Raw genomic sequence first — 18,711 nt, forward strand, 5'->3', positions numbered from 1 at the left:
CACATCTTACAGTGTGTGAGAGACCAAATTTGAAATATCCTTCAGGAGTCTTAGATCCAAAAACACACAAAACTGATGTGACTCCAAATGAGCATTCTGAAAATAGGCAAAGGGTGTCAGTCATTTTTAATGACAGAATATAGAAATGGCTTATAAAGTCTGTAGACATGCTCTGGGACTGCCCCTTAACACACTTCTATTCCATATCGACTTGCCTATTTCCACACTCCTCTCCTCCTTCTCAAGTTCAGCTCTTCCTAACACGTGGTCTTACACTGCTACGTCATTGATTCGTGAGCTAGCCTTGCCTCCTTCTAAGACCCTGGCAGTCAGGGATCATATCTCTATTTCTTCCCTCATCTTCACGGAGGAAGCTGAAATGCAAGTCAACACCTATTTCTTCAGGGCCTGCAAGTACAGCACAGTTCTGGTGTGATGCCATGGAGAGGTGGCACGGTGCCCTGCAAAGAGTCTACAGACATGGATGTCAATGTTGTCACTAGCAGTTCTTAGTTATGTAGCTCTGAGTAAGGCATTTAGCTTGAGCATCAGTTTGCCCAGCTGTAAAATGGGGATAACAATACTTGTCAAGTAATACCTACTTCAGAGAGTTGTGAAAAGTCAATGGCAATCTACTTGTTGATAATGTCAGCAGTGACAAACACTGCCAAATAAATGCCAATGAGAAAATACTATCCCATAATACGTGGCATGCTTCTGGATCCCCTTTGTTGCTAGTATCTCCTACCTTACAAATCCCTCATGCCATTCATAAGGTGAAGACCAGAATACCACAGACAGGGGTTAGGGAAAACTAAGTTTAATAACCAATATTCAGAATCTCTCCATTTTTGCTCCCTTTTCTTCATTTGTTTAAAAGGTTAATTCTAAGGAGCCTACCAGACTGAAGGCCTGCAGAGCTGCTGTGCTGACCTCATTGTTGTACAACCTAGGCAGTCTACCAGGAAATGCCTGGAAACTGAATCGCTTCCATTGGAATTCTCAGGAAGATCCTGAAGATCTTCGCCTGGCAAGATAAGGTACCAGACACTGAGATCCTTCCTCAAGTTGAAATGCCAAGCACTCAAATGCTACTGTAGAGAGTGCAACCCCAGTAGGCTGGCCACGTTGTTTGAATGCTAACCATACGTTTGCCTCCAAGTCTATTTTATGGAGAACTCACACAGGGCAGGCGCTCACACAGAGCTCAGAAGAAGCGAAACAAGGACATTCTCAAGGTCTCTCTGAAGAACTCTGGAATCCACTGTGAGACATGGGACCACCCAGCACAGCATGCCCGCATCCAAGAAAGCGCTTTGCTCTATGAGCAAAGCAGAAGCGCAGCCGCTCAAAAGAAACGCGAGATGTGAAAATTTAGAGGCATCTCCACTCCAAATGTTCACGTGGACTATTTGTGCCCAACCCATTTCGCAGAGCCTTCTGAGTTTGCATTCGTCTGATCAGCCACTGTTAGACACATTGTACCTTGACCCCAACAGGGTGATGTCATTCTGGTCCTCTTCGAGAACAAAGGACCACAAGCAACCCATCGTAAGGAGCCCCTCGATACCGAAAACTGTGCTGCAGCGTGCTCGGATGAGCTGCATTTTATAATAGTTCACATTATACAAGACCCCAATATACAGCATCTGAATTAGGCTTCCAACTTTAAAGAATAAAGCACCTGTGATTTTATCAACACAGCTGTTCCTCTCTCGACAAAGATCACTGTTCATTAAGAGCTGCTGTGGCCGAAATGTTCCTCACCCTGTGGCCAACCGCACGATGAACCTCCTACCACTCAGGCCGATTCGCAAGCAATGGCCCCTCACCTGGCTGGGGGCGAAGCCTGTCCAGCTTACAGTCACACCCTTTGAGGACCCCTCAATGAGGTACGATAGTAACACTTCAATGAAGCAATTCGAATGTTATTCTTTTTCACTACGAGGGCCAAAACAAAGGAAGCACAAAAGGTCATGTTCAAAAGGATTCAATTTTCCACCATGTGGAAAAGTGAAAAGTACAAGCAGAAAAACACACATTTTCTTGCAAAGCAACCCTTCCACTTTACAAAAGAAAATGACTTTTTATTCTCAATTCAAATGTCTTTACAGATTTATCTTCATAGAAATGGTAGGCAATCACATACCTGCTTATTAAGGCCATTAATTGTTTCTCTAAGTAATTCTTCTTTAATCTGAGTTCTCCTAGAGACCACTTCTTCATGTTTACAGGAATATCTCCAAGTGACATCAACAATCTCAAATAAAAGAGAGGATGCTTACATTTATCACGCTCATTACAATCAATACATAGTTTTTGAATAAGCAGAGTAAACAACAAGCTAATATTTAGCAAGCTTTTCAAGATTATTCTCATTAAATGTTGAAAAATAGCGCAAAGATATTAATTTTCAAAATATAACCAGCCTATTTTTGAGAGTGCAGGAAATGAAACAAATTTTCAGAACTTGGCACAAAAAAAATTTCTATTTTATCTGGAAAGTTGATTTAGTAAATTGCTTAATTTGTGAAGTAATTAAAATACCTTAATTATTATATGTCTTAAGTAGGAAAAAACATTATTTCCCCTACCTCATCCTTGGAGAATGCTAGGATGTAGGACAGCTTCTTCCCCCATCCTACTTCATAAAGGAGGGGTTTATCATAGACATTTTCACAAGCATCACAGTGCAGCCATCGCTGCTGAGATTGAGAATATACTTCTGTCCAAACATGGTCTACAAAAACAACCGAGGAGACAAAAATCTGTAGCCATTTGGAAATATCTCTCTCTCTCTATCCTTATACAAACACATTATATATAGACTTGTAGGCATAGGTACATACACACGTGTGTATATACATGTTATGTATAATGTAATACCTGTGTATTATACACACACATAATTCACTTATGAGAGACAGGATTTTGCGTGAAATGTGTTAAGGAAAACTTGTTCCTTAATGTCTTCCCCTGTGTCACTGGAATCTTTGAAAACAGGCCTATGTTCTTTGTAGTTACAACTCATTAACCATATGGTCAAATTTAAGATGGATAAAAACGTCACTATGCTGCAACACAGAGAGACAGGTAGGTAGATGGATGGATAGATAAGACAGACTGTGCTAAGTATGGGAGATACAGATACAAGCAAGAAAGACAGTCCCAAAATGAACCATTTTTAGTCAGCATACATTTCTTTTGAAAACACTCTTTTTGCTAAATGTTAAAGTACAACGAAGTTATTAGTATTTCTTCTTATCTGAAATTCCTCGGCTATAGCTGTAATGTTCTAGGAGAAGCCAGAGTTATTATGGAGGTGAGCCTGCCTCTACGATCCTATCCTTCCTGACGCTAATTGGCTTCTTTACTGTCATTCTCTTTTAGTGGAAGGGATCGTCTTATATTTTACTTTTTAAATGAGGAGAGTGAAGAGTACACCTGATTCAAAAAAGCAAACAAAATCCACAAACCTTCCCTCGGTGGATAGAGAATAAGGCATTCTGAACCAAGTAAATTTTGTTTCATTATTTACATGCAGCGTCACAGACCTCAAACCATTCATGAGAAAACATTAAAGGCTGGTTAGATCAGACAGAAGAGTCTCCAGAGGACACGGTTACCAGTAGCATCCCAGATGTAGCGTGCCTCAAACCCCATGGCTCTGCAGCACAGAGTGAAGCAGTTTGCCCATTCTCCACATCGCCCACATCTGGTTTCCAAGAGTTTCTCAGGATCATTATACCTGAAAAGACAAACAAACAAAACTTTAGCAGAAAATCTAGGAGTAGGAGTAATTTGGAAATGTCTATAATATAAAAAACAAAACAGATCAATAAAGCTTTAAAAAAAGCCTTTCTAGGGGCAGCTAGGTGGTGCAGTAGATAGAGCTCCGGCCTTGGTGTCAGGAGGACCTGAGTTCAAATCCGGCCTCAGACCCATAATACTTACTAGCTGTGTGACCCTGGGCAAGTCACTTAGCCCCACTGCCTAGCCAAAAAAAAAAAAAACCTTTCTACATGGGAAAAATAGCCCTTTAATAGAAGACTTTCAAACATTCTTGACAAAAAGAATAGAACTGAGTAGACACTTTGTCATACACACATACACACCCCAACCTCCCCCAAGACTCTGGTGTAGAAATATATTAAACTCTTTAAGGATGCACAGCAAAATCATGCTATTAGGACTTGATCCAGCGAGACCACTATTATGCCTATACCCTAAAGAGATAAAGAAAGGGAGAAGCCTCATGTACAAAAATATTTACAGCAGTACTCTTTGTTGGAAGAAAGTACTAGAAGCCAAGGGGTTGCCCGCAGACTAGCGAGTGGCCGATCAAATTGTGGTATATACATAATGGAATATTGCTGAACCATTAGAAATGACAAAAGGGATTCAGAGAACGCTACAACGACGTACACGAAGGACTGTGGAATGACCCAGGGCAGCTAGGTGGCACAATGGGTACAGCACAAATATGGCCTCAGACACTTACTAGCTAGTGTGGCCCCTGATGAGTCACTAAACCCTGCTTGCCTCAGCTTCCTCACCAATCAAACGAGCTAGAGAAGGAAAAGGCAAACCGCTCCAGTGTCTTTGCCAAGAAAACCTCAAAAGGGTCACAAAGAATCCGACGTGACTGAAATGACTGAACAGCAACAGTAGGGTGACCAAAGCAGAACCGGGAGAACAATGGATACAATGACGACAAAGGGAAGCAACACTGGAGGGCTGAAGAGCTCCGGTCACTGCAATGACCAACTGGCTTCAGAAGACTGAGGAAGCGATCTTCCTATCACGCGGCAGACCGTTAATAGACTAAAGGTGCAAAACAAGACGTGCCCTTTCAGACGTGGCCACGATGTTTATTTGCTGGATTATGCTTATTTGGCACAAGAGAGGGCTTCAAAAATATTTTTTAGGGGGGAGGAAGGATGGTAATGCTAAAAGAAAAAAGAAAGAAAGAAAGAAAGAAAGAAAGAAAGAAAGAAAGAAAGAAAGGGGTATCAATGAAATAGAATATACAGAAGAGAACAAAAAAAAATAAAAAGCTCAGAATCAGAACAGACGGTGCAAAGCCAAGATGGCAGAGAAAGCACTCAGGTGAGCTCTCTCAACATTTCCCTCCACAAAACTTAAAAATTATGCTCTAGAAGGGTGTTATCTATCTATCTATCTATCTATCTATCTATCTATCTACCTATCTATCTATCTATCTATCTATCTATCTGGATATATCTAGATAAATAATAGGAGATATATCTAAATAGATAGATAGACAGGCAGACAGGCAGACAAAGTCACGTATATATTTCCACACTTAATTGTAGCCTTCTTGGGATGGGGAGAAAGGGGGGAAAAAGAACAAAGTAAAAAATGTACAGCAGAGAACAAAATAAAACCTACAAGGAAGAAACAATGGACAGCTCCAAACACAATGCATAGCATTTATTATACAGGCTTCCTTGAAATGGAAATTTATTGCTTTATGTTTTGAATCCTCTCTTATGTTCTACTGTGCACATGGCAATATTTTTTTTTCCTTTTCTTATTTTGTATTTAAGTTTAAAGTTTTAAAAATTACAAAAAAAAAAAGGGTGATAAAGGGTGATATCACAAGTAAATTAGGGGAAAATGTACCTGTCAACTCCAAAGGACTCATGATGGAAAATGCTGTCTACATCCAGAAAAAGAACTACGGAGTCTGAACGTAGATGGAAGCACATTTTTTGATGTCTCTTTTTTTTGTTTGTTTCTTCTTTCTCTTGATTTCTCTCATTGGTTCTAATTCTTCTTTATAACATGACTAATGTGAAAATAGGGTCAATATGAATGTATATGTACAGCCTATATCAGATTGCATGCCATCTTGGAGTGGGGAGAGGAGAGAGGTGGGGAGAAAATTTGGAACTCAAAATCTTAAGGAAGTGAATGTTGAAAACTAAAAATAAATAAAATTTTAAAAATTCACCTGTCAGATTGACTAATAAGGAAAAAGCTTACGACCACACGAGATAAGAGATAAGATAAGTTTACGGGAAATTAAATAGATAATTTTGATTACATGAAATTAAAAGGCTTCTGTAGAAACAAAACTAATATAGCAAAAATAAGAAGGAAAATAGGAAACTGGGGAAAAAATTTTTACAGCAAGTTTCTCTGATAAAGGCCTCATTTCTCAAATATAAAGTGAGAGAAATGATTATTTCTCTTTTGTATTAATAACTAATTGTATTAGGACTAAGGTTTTTCCCATTTTCTACTTCCTCAAACAGAAATCCAATGTGGGAAATCTCTCAAAGACTTATCCAGCTAGGATGACTGAGATCTAATCAAAGACAGTAAGAGAAATTCTAAATTTAAGCTAATGGATATATTCTTGGCTCAGGTCTGGGAAAATGCTGAATGCTGATTCTCTCTTTTATTAGACAAATGATGTCGAAATTGTTAAGTCTCTTTGACCAAGACTTGAGTGACCCAAGTCACATACCCAAAGACCCTCATTGTAATTATAGTTTAGCCTCTCACCATCCATTTCCTCACCAATTGTTAACCAATCAGAGTTGATTTCCACCCTAAGGAACACATACTCTTCCATGGGCATATAAACTGTGAGTCTACCACCATGAGGGGTCTTTCTTTGGTCTAAGAGAGACAGCCATCCTTTTATAATATACATGATGGTATCTTTAATAAATGATTAAATTACTCAGAAACTATATCAAACTTTTTAAACGTCACAATAGGAAACAGAGACAAATTTATAAAAATAAGAGCTGTTTACCGGTTGATAAATGATCAAAAGGTTATGAATAGGCAGTTTTCAAAATAAGAAATCAAAATGATTAACAGTCACTTGAAAAAAATGCTCTACATCACTACTGATGAGAGAAATGCAAATTAAAACAACTCTGAGATATCACCTCACACCTATCAGATTAGCTAACATAATAGAAAAGAAAAATGACAAATGCTAGAGGGGATGTGGAAAAACTGGGACAGTAATGCATTGGATGTGAACTAGTCCAACCATTCTTGAGGATGATTTGGAATTATGCCCAAAGGACTACAAAATTGTGCGTACTCTTTGACCCAGCAATATCACTACTAGGTCTGTATCTCAAAGAGATCAAAGAAAAGGGAAAAGGACCTATATATACAAAAATATTTATAGCAGATTTTTGTGCTGGAAAAGAATCAGAAATTGAGGGGATGCCCACTAACTGGAGAATGGTTGAACAAACTGGTCTATGATTGTGATGGAATACTATTCTGCTATAAGAAATGACAAACAGGATGGTTTCAGAAAAACCTGGGAAGACTTCTATGAACTGATGTAAAGTGAAGTGAACAGAATTAGGAGAACATTGTACATAGTAACAGCAATATTGTAAGGATGATCAACTGTGAAAGACTTAGCTACTCTGATCAAGACAATAATCTAAGACAATTCCAAAGGACTCATGACAAAAATTGCTAATCACCTCTAGAGAACCGTCAAACTCTGAATGCAAATTGAAGCATATTTTTAAACTTTATTTTTATTGTTTTCTTTGGTTTGTGTTTTCTTTTGCCACCTGGCTAATATGGAAATGTGTTTTGTATGACTTCACACGTATATAGTTCTAGCTTTTCATCAATTTGCATTACACAAATTCAACCTTACATAAAGAACTCTGAAAGAAATCTGCATTCCAAAAAAGCACCGATGAAGTTTAACTTATATTACTGTGTTCTCTCCACTCTTGCCCCTCTGCTCCTTGGTCTCCTACCCTCCCACCAAAACAAAAAACAAGAAAACAACCAAAAAAAAACCCCCTCCTAGTGAAAGCACAAGAAAAGACGAGAGGAGAGAGAGCCACTGTTGCTGGTCTGGGGGCTTGGCTTGAGACCTGTGCCCCACTCTGCCCACCCGCCTGTGTGTCTGTCTGCTGTTCACCCCCCTCGGGTACTGAATGTCTCTCCCCAGCCCCCTACATGTGTCCGTGTCCGTGTCCGGCCCCAGACCCTCCTGCCCCAGTGTTCCTCCTGTTCTTGCTTCTCTGTCTCTAGCTCCCACATGTCCTTGAACCACATGCCAGCCCCCTCCCTCCATGAGTGTGTGCCCCCCTCCCAACTTCCCTCCACCCTCCCTTCGCTCTGTCCACAGGCAAATTCACTTTATGTATATCACTATACTATGGGTTCACTTAATTAAAGTGAGAACTGTCTCTAACAGATATCAAATTGCCTGTAATAGATATCAAAAGTAGGGGAGAAGGGCAGAAGGGAAGGAGAGAATTTGGAACACAGAAATTTTTAAAATGATTGTTAGAAATGTTTTTACATGTAATTGGGAAATATTAAAAAAAACAAATTATTAAAAAAGAATCGTAACAAACAAGTAGGACAGCTTTGGAACAACCATGTCAAATCTGACATATACAGCTGTTCATAGTGGAGATTCTGATACAGAATTTGTATACTTGTTGTTGTACACTATTTGTTGATATCTTGTCAAGTTCATAATAATAAGGAAAACTTAAAGAGAGGAGGAATCCCAGGAGATGCGCATCTCCTGGGGTCAGCACTGCTCCTCCCTGGGGGGGGGGGGGGGGGGGCAGCCTGCCTGTGGCTCTTTTTAATGAATGAGAAATTGAACCCTCCCATAGATGAAAAGCGAGCTGCTTACTCACAAGTTACTGAATGAAGTATTTTTGGTAATCAAGTTCTTTTGTCTTTCAAGATGTGCTTCCTGAACTGCTTAGAATATTATTTTATTTGATTATTTATTAATCAATTTATTATTTATTTAATTCTATATCTTTTATACATGTATACACACATACATACAGGTATACATATACGTGTGTGTGTGTGTCTGTGTGTGTGTGTGTATCCTTCCCAAGTTTTAAGTTTTCATGTGCCCAACAAGGAACCAATGTGTTCATTTAAAATGCTGCCATTCCAGGATCAATTATTCTTAAAAAAATATCAACAACTATTATTACCAACTGGAACAGTTCCCGTTCATTCATCTTTTACTTCACCAAGTAATAAATCTGATTATCACGCTTGCTCTCTTGCTCACAGGATTTCTTATTACTCTCCAGGTAAAGTTCAAACTGCTCAGCCCAGCAGTCAAGGTCCTCCACAACATGGTTCCACACTCTCTTTCCAGATTTTTCTAATATTTCCACATACTCAACAGTCAAGCCAAACAGGGTAATGCTGTCTCCCTTGAACACACCTGGCGTCCTCACACCTTCTGTGCACTCCTCCCACTTAAATACCACCTCCTCCACAACCCACCCATGCCCTTGTCCATTGGTGATGACCTTTCCACAACAAGATGCCTTATTTTGTAATGGATGTGCTGGCCGTATCGGAACGATGCATTTTCCTGCATCCCCTCTCCTCCTTCTGAGACCAAGCCCCTTTCAGGCAAGGGCTCTTTTGGGTCTAACAGCACCTGACACAACGCTCTCTCTGCTCAGGGAAGGGGATGAACAAGACTGTGTCATTGTAAGAGCAATCTAACTTCATCAATAAAACCTATTTAGCATTCAAAGAGTTTCCAAATTGACAACCTGTTTCTAACAATAACAATGATAATAATCTTAGCTGGCTGGTAGTGCAAGTCACAGTCTCAACGTCAAAGTCACAGCCAGCTCTTCAAAAGCTTATAACCTCGTGGCCTTAAGAAAAAATGCCTTAAAAATGAACCCCTTACATTATGAATTCTGTCAAGTCAAAATTCACTACAGGAACTCCAGGTGTGGGGGGTCCCATGACACCATCTTGTCCATATTGCTTCTGTCAAGTAAAATGCCTGGATCCTCTAACCCAGATGATGGCGAGCCTCTGGCCACTGGCTGACACTGACAAGCCTTTTGTCACTGCTGCTGAGGCGCTCACCAGTCCCTAGGCGTCTGCCACAGTAACGAGCTCCCGGGCTGGGCATTGAGCAGCCCACAGGGGCACTGCCTACTCACCTGCGCTGATTACTGAACAAGAGATGGTTGTCACACAACTCCAGGTCTCAATCGACACTGCATGACTAATGCTAAAACCTTGGGAATTTCAAACATTAACTAGGGAGGGGAGGCAGCTTGTCCTAAAGAATACCATAACAAATTCTGTAAGTATTACTAGGCAAACACGTCTGGGGAAAAAAAAGCAATTAGTGTGAAGAAAGCAAAGGAAAAAAAGGCAGACCAAATAAATGTCCTTAGATGTAAATTTAGCAATAACAAATCAGTTTGGCGAGAAAGTAGCTAAATGAACGCTGCGAACCGACGTCTTTAAAGGAAATACACGTGAGGCGGGAGAAGTGCCAGAACCCATTCCCAGTTTAAATCTATTCATAATATCATTCTTTAGTGTTTTTATTTTATAATTTTAAGCGCAACGGTTTTGAGCATTATTGTTCATGTTATCAAAAAGTTATTGTTTTTCCTTTATACATTTAATTCTAAAAGGATTACTGAAATAAATGATTCGAGTATCTCTAGGGATAATATTGTTTTCATATGGAACACATCTCTGATTTTGTAATTATAGTCAATGGGGAAAACAGACTCCAACCAAGGAAAATTAACTTACACACAATGTTTAAAGCTAGAGACGGCAAGGTGCTTTGAGTCACGAGATGCGTGCGTACCTGGGGAATCGATGACTGACGTGGCAGGAGCTACAGAAGTGCTCTTCGACTCTGCTGGCTCTCCACCGCCGCTCGTCATCATCAGGAGACAGTTCTCCTCTACTTATCGTCTCGCCGCCACACTGAGCACACGGAAGGTGATTCACCCACTGAAAAAACTCCTCTTTAAACCACTGCAACAGCTCCAGCAGAAGAAAATCCTCTTCATTGACATTAGCATCTGAAAAGTTAAAACCAAACTCATGTGTTAAGAAGGCTACCGAGAGTGATGACGTCTACACCATCTAAATGGTGACAGTGGATCAATCAGCACGCATTAGGTGCCTACTACGGGCCACACCCAGTGCCAAGCGTCGTACATAATTGGGCCTGAAACAGAGGTCCGAATAACAGTAAGAGCAGCAGCAGCAGCTGACATTTTATAGAACTTTAAAGTGAGCAAAGCAATTCACAGCGACATTTACAGACATCCCGTGTGGTCCTACTGTGAGGTGGATATTACGGATTTTATCATTTCCATTTTAAACACAAAGAAATGGAGATTCAGAGCAGTGAAGGGACTTCCCCATGATTAGACAGCTGGTAAATGCCAGAGGCAGGATTCAAATCCACCTCCTGACTACATGAGACTATTTTTTCTAAAAGTTGCCTATTTATACAAATATTACGATGACTGTATAATCAATAAAACCAAAAGAAAAAATCCAATGATAGGAGTAGGAAACCTTCCAATTACTTTGCATGCTAAGAAAGTCACTCTTTTAACTTAAAATGCACCAATATTTTGTATAATATTCTACTGAGGGAACTCTCTATTCTAAGAATCACCTGAACCAAGGAGGTGGGAATGGAGAGAAATAAGTATCCCAAAGTGATTTTATTTTCAGTGTTGTCCCTTTCAACCTAAAAACAAAATCATGCTTGGGCTTTTTAATAGCACTTGACCAGCATGGTTTATCTGATATACTTGGATACAGATATCTGCATGTGAAAAGTATAACAACTGTCGTGATATGTATAAATATGACATGTTACCTGTTTATATGTGTGAGTGTCTGTCTATCTATCAGGCATTGTTAACTTTTTGTGGGGGGATCATGGGCTCCTTCGGAAGTACGGTGAAGCCTATGGATCCTTTTCTAGAACGTTTTTAAATGCATAAAATATAATACATAGGATTATAAAGAATCCAATTATACTGAAATAGTTATCAAAATATTTTTTAAAAACCAAATTCATGAACCTCTGGGTTAAGAATCTCTATCTATGGATACACATGCATGCCTATGTATATGTATGCATGTGTGTACATGTATACATAGACATATAGATACATATATATGTATGCCTATGGATATATACATGCATATGCTTGTACATACACAGAGCTTATATATTAACATGTGTAATGGACAGTTAGGTGGCATCCCAGTGGATAGCTGTGGGCTTGGAGTCAGAAACATTCATCTTTAAGAGTTCAAATCCAGCCTCACACACTTACTATCTGTGTGATGCTAGGCCAGTCACTTAACCCTATTCGCCTCAGAGCTGGATAAGGAAATGGAAAACCACTCTAGTACCTTTGCAAAGAAAACGTCAAAAGGGGTCACAGGGAGTCAAATACAAATGAAATAAACAAGCAACTGAAGTAATGGGCACGGTCAAAGTAGCAAAACCCAGATCACAAATTCTCAGTGGAAGGACATGAGAATACCATTTCTCGTTCTTTCAAAACAGAATAGTAACTGATGTCTCTTCTGAGTCTGTGACCACCTAGAGTGTGGGATCATACTGGAGGTAAACCAAACCAGGAGCTGAAAGCAGACAGAACTGATGTCAAGCAGGTAGGAGTCTACCCTCCATTCTGGGCCTTTATTCCCCTTTTATAGCCCAACCAGAGAGACAGTGAGCCCACGCCCTCCCGAATGGACCTGTAAATCATGAAGGGAACTCAGTTCCACTGCAGGGTGAAGGGGAATTAAACATCAATGGTCACAGTGTGTGAGTCAATCTGCATTCTATTAAACACAACCCCACAATCAGTTGTGTAAAAAAACACATCTAAGAACAAAGGCACATGCAGAATCAAAATGAGCAATTAGAACAAAATTGACTAGACATCGGGGGCTCCAAAAAAAGCAGGACTTCAATCATGTTCTTTATTTTTATTTTTATTTTTACTTTAATTTTAATTTTCATTAAAGTAAACTAAAAATTAAAAATTAAAATCTGTTACATCAATAGTTAAATAATCAGTCATTAAGCATTGAGTAAGTGCCTACTATGCACCAGGAACTGTGCTAGGTAATTCAAATTCAAATGCAAAGAAAGAATCAACTTTGCTCTCAAAAGCTCAAAGAACAGTTCGCAGATAATGAACTATTATCAATACTAAACATGCACACACCAGATGCTAGAATGAAGGAAAAATTAGTTAAGAAAGTAATGTAATAGTAGCAGGTGACTTGAATGTTCTTCTCTTAGAGTTAGATGAATCTAACAGAAAGATAAACAAAAGGGAAATAAAGAATTGAACCATTGGGGAATTTAGAACTGAAAGGCCTATGATGTTTTCTGAATGGAACATTACAAATATACACATTTCTCAGCACCACAACCTTTACAAAAACAAACCATACACTAAGGAATACAGAAATTATAGATGTAAAAAACAAATACTAAACATCCTTTACAGATAACACAATAAAAATGGTAATCAATACACAGAGAACATTCAAAAGTCGCAGACTTAGAGACTTAATAATAACATCCTGCCCAAAGAACAGGCCGAAAAACAAACCAAAGAAACAATTTATGAATCTGAGAGAGACAACAGTGAGACAAAATACTAAAATTTCTGTGATTCAGTTAACATAGCTCAGAAAAATTATATCCGTCAGAACATACTTCAGTAAAATAAAAAGAAAGAGCTAATGAATTAACTATGCAATTAAAAATTAGAAATCCAACAAATAAAAAAAAAATCCAAAATAAAGAAATCCTGAAAATCAGACAAATAAATTGTCAGATTCTAAAACTGACAAAATTAAAAGTTGATCTTTAAAAATCTAAGAATTAGTCATTGTGGATAAAATGAGGAAAATCAAGCAGATAAGATTTAATATCTATACTTTACAAATTATTCTTACAAATTGGGAATGAAAACACTCTACCAAATTCCTTTTATGAGACAAATACAGTACTGACACCTAAAAGAGGGAAGAATAAAGCAACAGACCAATATGGTTAATTAATGCCAATTAAAAAATTAAATCACATTCTGCCATACACACTACAATGCTTTATCCATGGATGCAAGAATGTATTAGGAAAACAATGAACATAATAAGTCATGATAAAAACAAAACATCTAATATCACACGGTTATATAGGTACAGAAAACTCCTTTGACAAAATACAATCCTCATTTATGCTAAAAAAAACTTTCAAAGTATGAGCTTAGAGGGACATTTAAAAATATGATGAAAAGTATCTAAAATCAAAATCTACTGGGAAACACTAGAAATTTCCCCAATAAATACAGAAATAAAGCAAGGATGTCTCTTTCTCTGTTATTTGATATAATTCTAGAAATGCAAGCAATAGCAGTAAGATAAAAGAAAGATATCAGAGGCATAAGCAAAGAGGAGACAAAACTCTATATGCAAGTGACATGATGGTTTAATTTAGAAAATCCTAGAGAATTAGCAAAGCAATTAAAACAATTAATAGCTTCACTGAAGTACTGAATTCAAAATAAACCCACAAAAATCAATAACATTTCTACCAGCTATAACTAAACACGGGAGAATAATAGAAAGGAAAATGACATTGAGAGTTACTACAAAATACATAAAATATATGGCAGTCCATCAAAGAACACTGAACAGATGATGTCTAGATGCAGTTACAAAATGCTCCTTAAAGAAATAAAGGGGGGAGGGGGGCAGCTAGGTGGCGCAGTAGATAGAGCACCGTCCCTGAAGTCAGGAGGACCTGAGTTCAAATTCGACCTCAGACCAAACACTTGACACTTACTAGCTGTGTGACCCTGGGCAAGTCACTTAACCCCAATTGCCTAAAAAAAAAAAGAAAAGAAAGAAAGAAAAAAAAAGAAATAAAGAAGGGACAGCTAGGTGGTATAGTGGATAAAGCACCAGCCTTGGAGTCAGGAGAATCTGAGTTCAAATTCAGCCTCAGACACTTGATACGTACTAGCTGTGTGACCCTGGGCAAGTCACTTAACCCCAAATGCCTCGCCAAAAAAAAAAAAAAAAGGAAATAAAGAACAAGATAAAGAACTATAAGAATATTCAATACTCACGACTAGGCCAATGACAATATTGTTTAAATTAATTTACAGATTTAGTGCTATACCAATAAAACTATCATGGGAATACTTTACAGAGGTAAGGAGGTAATGAAAATTTTGTTTGGAGGAACAAAAAAATCTAGAATACCCAGAGAAAAAGTGAAAAAAAGTGTGATACGATAAAGTAGTAATCATCAAAATTACTTGGTACTGGTTTAAAAAAGGTCAGTGGAACAATTAGATAAATTAGAATCAGAATTAACTGAACTCAATAACCCAATACAATACACACAATGCAACCTTACAACATATAATAAACCCTAAAACATAAATTACTTGGGAAAAAACTATGTGCCAGGCACTGGGCTAAGCAATGGTGTTGACCCTTCTATTCTCAACCTAGTATTTTATTTATTTATACATACACACACACACATACACATATTAGCCTCTGGAATTAAAGAATGTAACAATGATAATTTTACTTAGGACTCAAAATAATTTTTGATCTACTCACAGAGCCATAAACAGCAGCCATATATTAAACAGATCATTAAGTTGGTAACGTGTCAAATCAGGAAGAATGATTATTTTCAAGTACTGACATGACTCATATAGGTGCTATGTCTGTATATATAAATATGTGCACAGAGTTGTGTTTATTACTACTGATCTTTTAAAACATATAAACAATTTGAGAAAGTTTAGACAGTGTACAGAATGCGCTATATTAATTCTTTCTAAGCAGTATAATATTTTTACTTTTATACCCAAGAATATAATGAATAGTCAAAGTACTACCTTGATCCAATTTTTTAGCTCTTTCAAATTTTTCTTGAGCTCTTCTTTGCAATTCTTGGACTGGAATACAAGTCAAAGCTTTCTTCTGAAGAGAAAGGTTTTCATAGATAAGTACATCCTCAAACTTGGTCTGAAGCATTTTTAGAATGGTTGAATCAGGTTCCTCCTATGGAGGAAAACAAACAAACAAACAACTAAACCTCTTGATCTTAACTTTTATCTAAACAATTTAAAAACTCTTTCCTAAGATCTACAATACTAAAATCTATTCTATTTAAAACAGGATGAACTGGTTCATTACGAAGAGCGATGTTTAACCCAATGGTGCCACCTTATCACTGGTGTTACATGACATAGGCCTGCACCTCAGTTACAAGCTAACAAACAAGCATGTTTGATATATTTACGACGATTCTGGAGACCTGATGAATCAGCAGTTTACCTGTGACACAAATCTGTGACATAGCTCTACTAAAACTAATCATGGATTTTACAGACTTAAGCCACCAAATATGAACGTTTATCAGTATTTACAGGAGAACAGAACAAAGGCTTTAACTGCATTGTTCAAGGCTGTTTTTTCTTATTAAAATGAGTTTTTATAGTGGTTCCTTTTGTGGTAATTTTCCACTCAAACTCTCATTTATGGAATGGGGGAGGAGAGTTTTCCAAAAGTGCTTTCATTTTCAATTTTGTCTTTTTCAATTTGCAAACTACTTCACTACTTGTGATTTTAATAGCATTTGAATAACAAGGTTTATTTCTTTATGCATGCATTGGCACAGCTCAGATAAGTGCAGACGTAAAAATAAACTGCTGATTACAAGGCTATTACAGCCGCTTTGGTAACCATGTACTAAGGCAACAGCTACAAGATGCAGGAGTTAATAGTCTGGAGTAGTCGGAGACGCTTGCAGAAGAAAGACAATGTTAGAATGGGAAATGTAATGTTGGAGATCTAGGAGGTGGCTTCTCATTAAGTGGAGGCCAACTCTGCATTCCTAGGAGGAAGATGAAGACGTATTTAAGACTCATTGGGAGAAAAGCACACATCTGGCACAGGCTGTCAAGTCAGTGGGATAAAATCAGCTTCCGTCTAACAGAAGCTGCACCCACAAGTGCCTTTCGTCACCAGGAAGATAAAGACCTTTCTCTCTCTCTCTCTAGCCTGAGCTCCGGTAGGCCTCGGCCAAACTGCTGGATGTGACTCTCATCCCTGCATTTTGCTTGTAATTTCAAAAAGAAGAGTTTTTACTTATTTGGACAAGTTTAAATGCCACTTTTTGTCAATTAGTATCTTCTAAATCACCTTTGGGAATGAGGAAACAAGAAGGCAGAGATGTAAATTGCACCTCCTCACATATAACAATTCCTCTTCTTACCTGTACACTGACACACGAACACAGAATCTAACACAAAAGGAATCTGATTTTTATTGCTGAAACTAAAACTGGGCTGGCTATTTTTATGACTCTTCTAACACCACAAGCTCTCAAATAGTGATTACTTCTTTTAAAGGGGGAAAAAAAACCCTCCACACATGGCAGTAACTCATACACCACTCTAGTTGCTAAGAAAAGCACATAAAAACTCACACATGTTCTGAAACTAACACTTGGCTAGCGAAAGTATAAATTTAGACCAGCTGTTCACTAACTGCCTGTGTGTGTGTGTGTGTGTGTGTGTGTGTGTGTGTCCTTCTTAAGTCAATCTTGCTTTCACACCATCTATTTCTCCCCGAAGAAGTAGTAACAAACCTGGAGATAGAATCCTCCTCATCTTTTTAGGCTCTGAGTCACTCATACTAACAGGAATGATCTAAAAACCACGGCCAGCAGGAGCACGGTTCTATGGGAATGTATGAGCATAAAGGTCAACAGGGAATGAAGGACATGAATTCTGAATTGAGGAATTCCAAGTAGCAGATAGCTGCTGTTCAGGTAGACAAATGAAGGAAGTAACTGGAGGATTCTTATACAAAAATTATCCCACTGTGCATACTACATAGGCTATTTATGTAGAAGACAACAAAAATATATACGTAATAAAATACATCAAGTCAAAGCTTTAAACAATGGCACACAACCTAAGCAATACACGATTATTCTCAGTTCCTTCTACTACTCCTTGTTTAGAAGGGTGGGTGTTTTTTTTTGGGAACAAACACAAAAATCAGTCAGTCAATCCACAAGCACCAATGAAGCATCTCCTGGGTACTAGACCGTACCGAGCACGAGGGAGGCAGAGACAAAAAGAAATACTCCCTGACCTGCAAAAGCTTACATTCTATCAGAGGAGACACTATGGACCTACACAAATATCTGTGAACTTGTAACAATAAATAGGTAGTTTTCACGGAGGAGGCAGGATCAGGAAGCTGGCACTCAAGCTTTGCTTAGAGTCAAAGAAAGGAAGCAGGCAGAAGAATGGTCATTCCAGGCACATTCCTGCCTGTGCTCCTGGGTAGGTTCAGAAGACATCTGTTATTCATAACTGGGAGAAGTCTTTGATTTGCTCCTTTTCTGATTTTTTCTTAATAGCACGATCTTTAATATTAAGATCGCATCTCCACTTAGAACCTATCGTGAATATGGTGTGAGCTGTTGGTCTGAGCCTAATTTCTGCCAGATTGCTTTCCAGGTTTCCCAGAAGTTTTTGGTCAAACAGAAATTCCTTCCTAAGTAACTTGTGTTTTCAGATTTGGACACCGAGTTTTACTGTTTCTGATTCTCCCTTGTCTAGTGTGTTCCACCGACTGACCTCGCTATTTTTAACCAGCACCAGATGGTTGTAATGACTGCTGCTTTATAATATAATTTGAATTTGGAAAGTACTATTCTCCTTCCATCCCAACTCTCTTCATCATTTCCCTGGATATTCTGGATCTTTTATTTTTCCAAATGAATTTTTTTATTATTTTATCCAGTTCTATAAATTATCCCTTTGATTG

General features: G+C 38.2%; 1 protein-coding gene across 5 annotated transcripts in view; it reads right to left on the bottom strand.

The window, feature by feature from the left end:
• The window catches only part of NGLY1 (N-glycanase 1), a 55,830-nt gene that overhangs the window by 10,528 nt on the left and 26,591 nt on the right, over positions 1 to 18,711 (bottom strand). For all 5 annotated transcript variants that reach the window (XM_027872142.1, XM_027872145.1, XM_027872143.1 and 2 more), the window contains 5 exons: positions 15,762 to 15,927; positions 10,649 to 10,868; positions 3,627 to 3,748; positions 2,595 to 2,740; positions 2,150 to 2,260 (listed from right to left, as the gene is read on the bottom strand). In XM_027872142.1, the coding sequence (XP_027727943.1) occupies positions 2,150 to 2,260; positions 2,595 to 2,740; positions 3,627 to 3,748; positions 10,649 to 10,868; positions 15,762 to 15,927 (765 nt within the window). The remainder of the gene's footprint in view (positions 1 to 2,149; positions 2,261 to 2,594; positions 2,741 to 3,626; positions 3,749 to 10,648; positions 10,869 to 15,761; positions 15,928 to 18,711) is intronic.

This window comes from Vombatus ursinus, unplaced genomic scaffold (genome assembly GCF_900497805.2).
Source record: "Vombatus ursinus unplaced genomic scaffold, bare-nosed wombat genome assembly UNPS02014799.1, whole genome shotgun sequence".
Lineage (NCBI taxonomy): Eukaryota > Metazoa > Chordata > Mammalia > Diprotodontia > Vombatidae > Vombatus > Vombatus ursinus.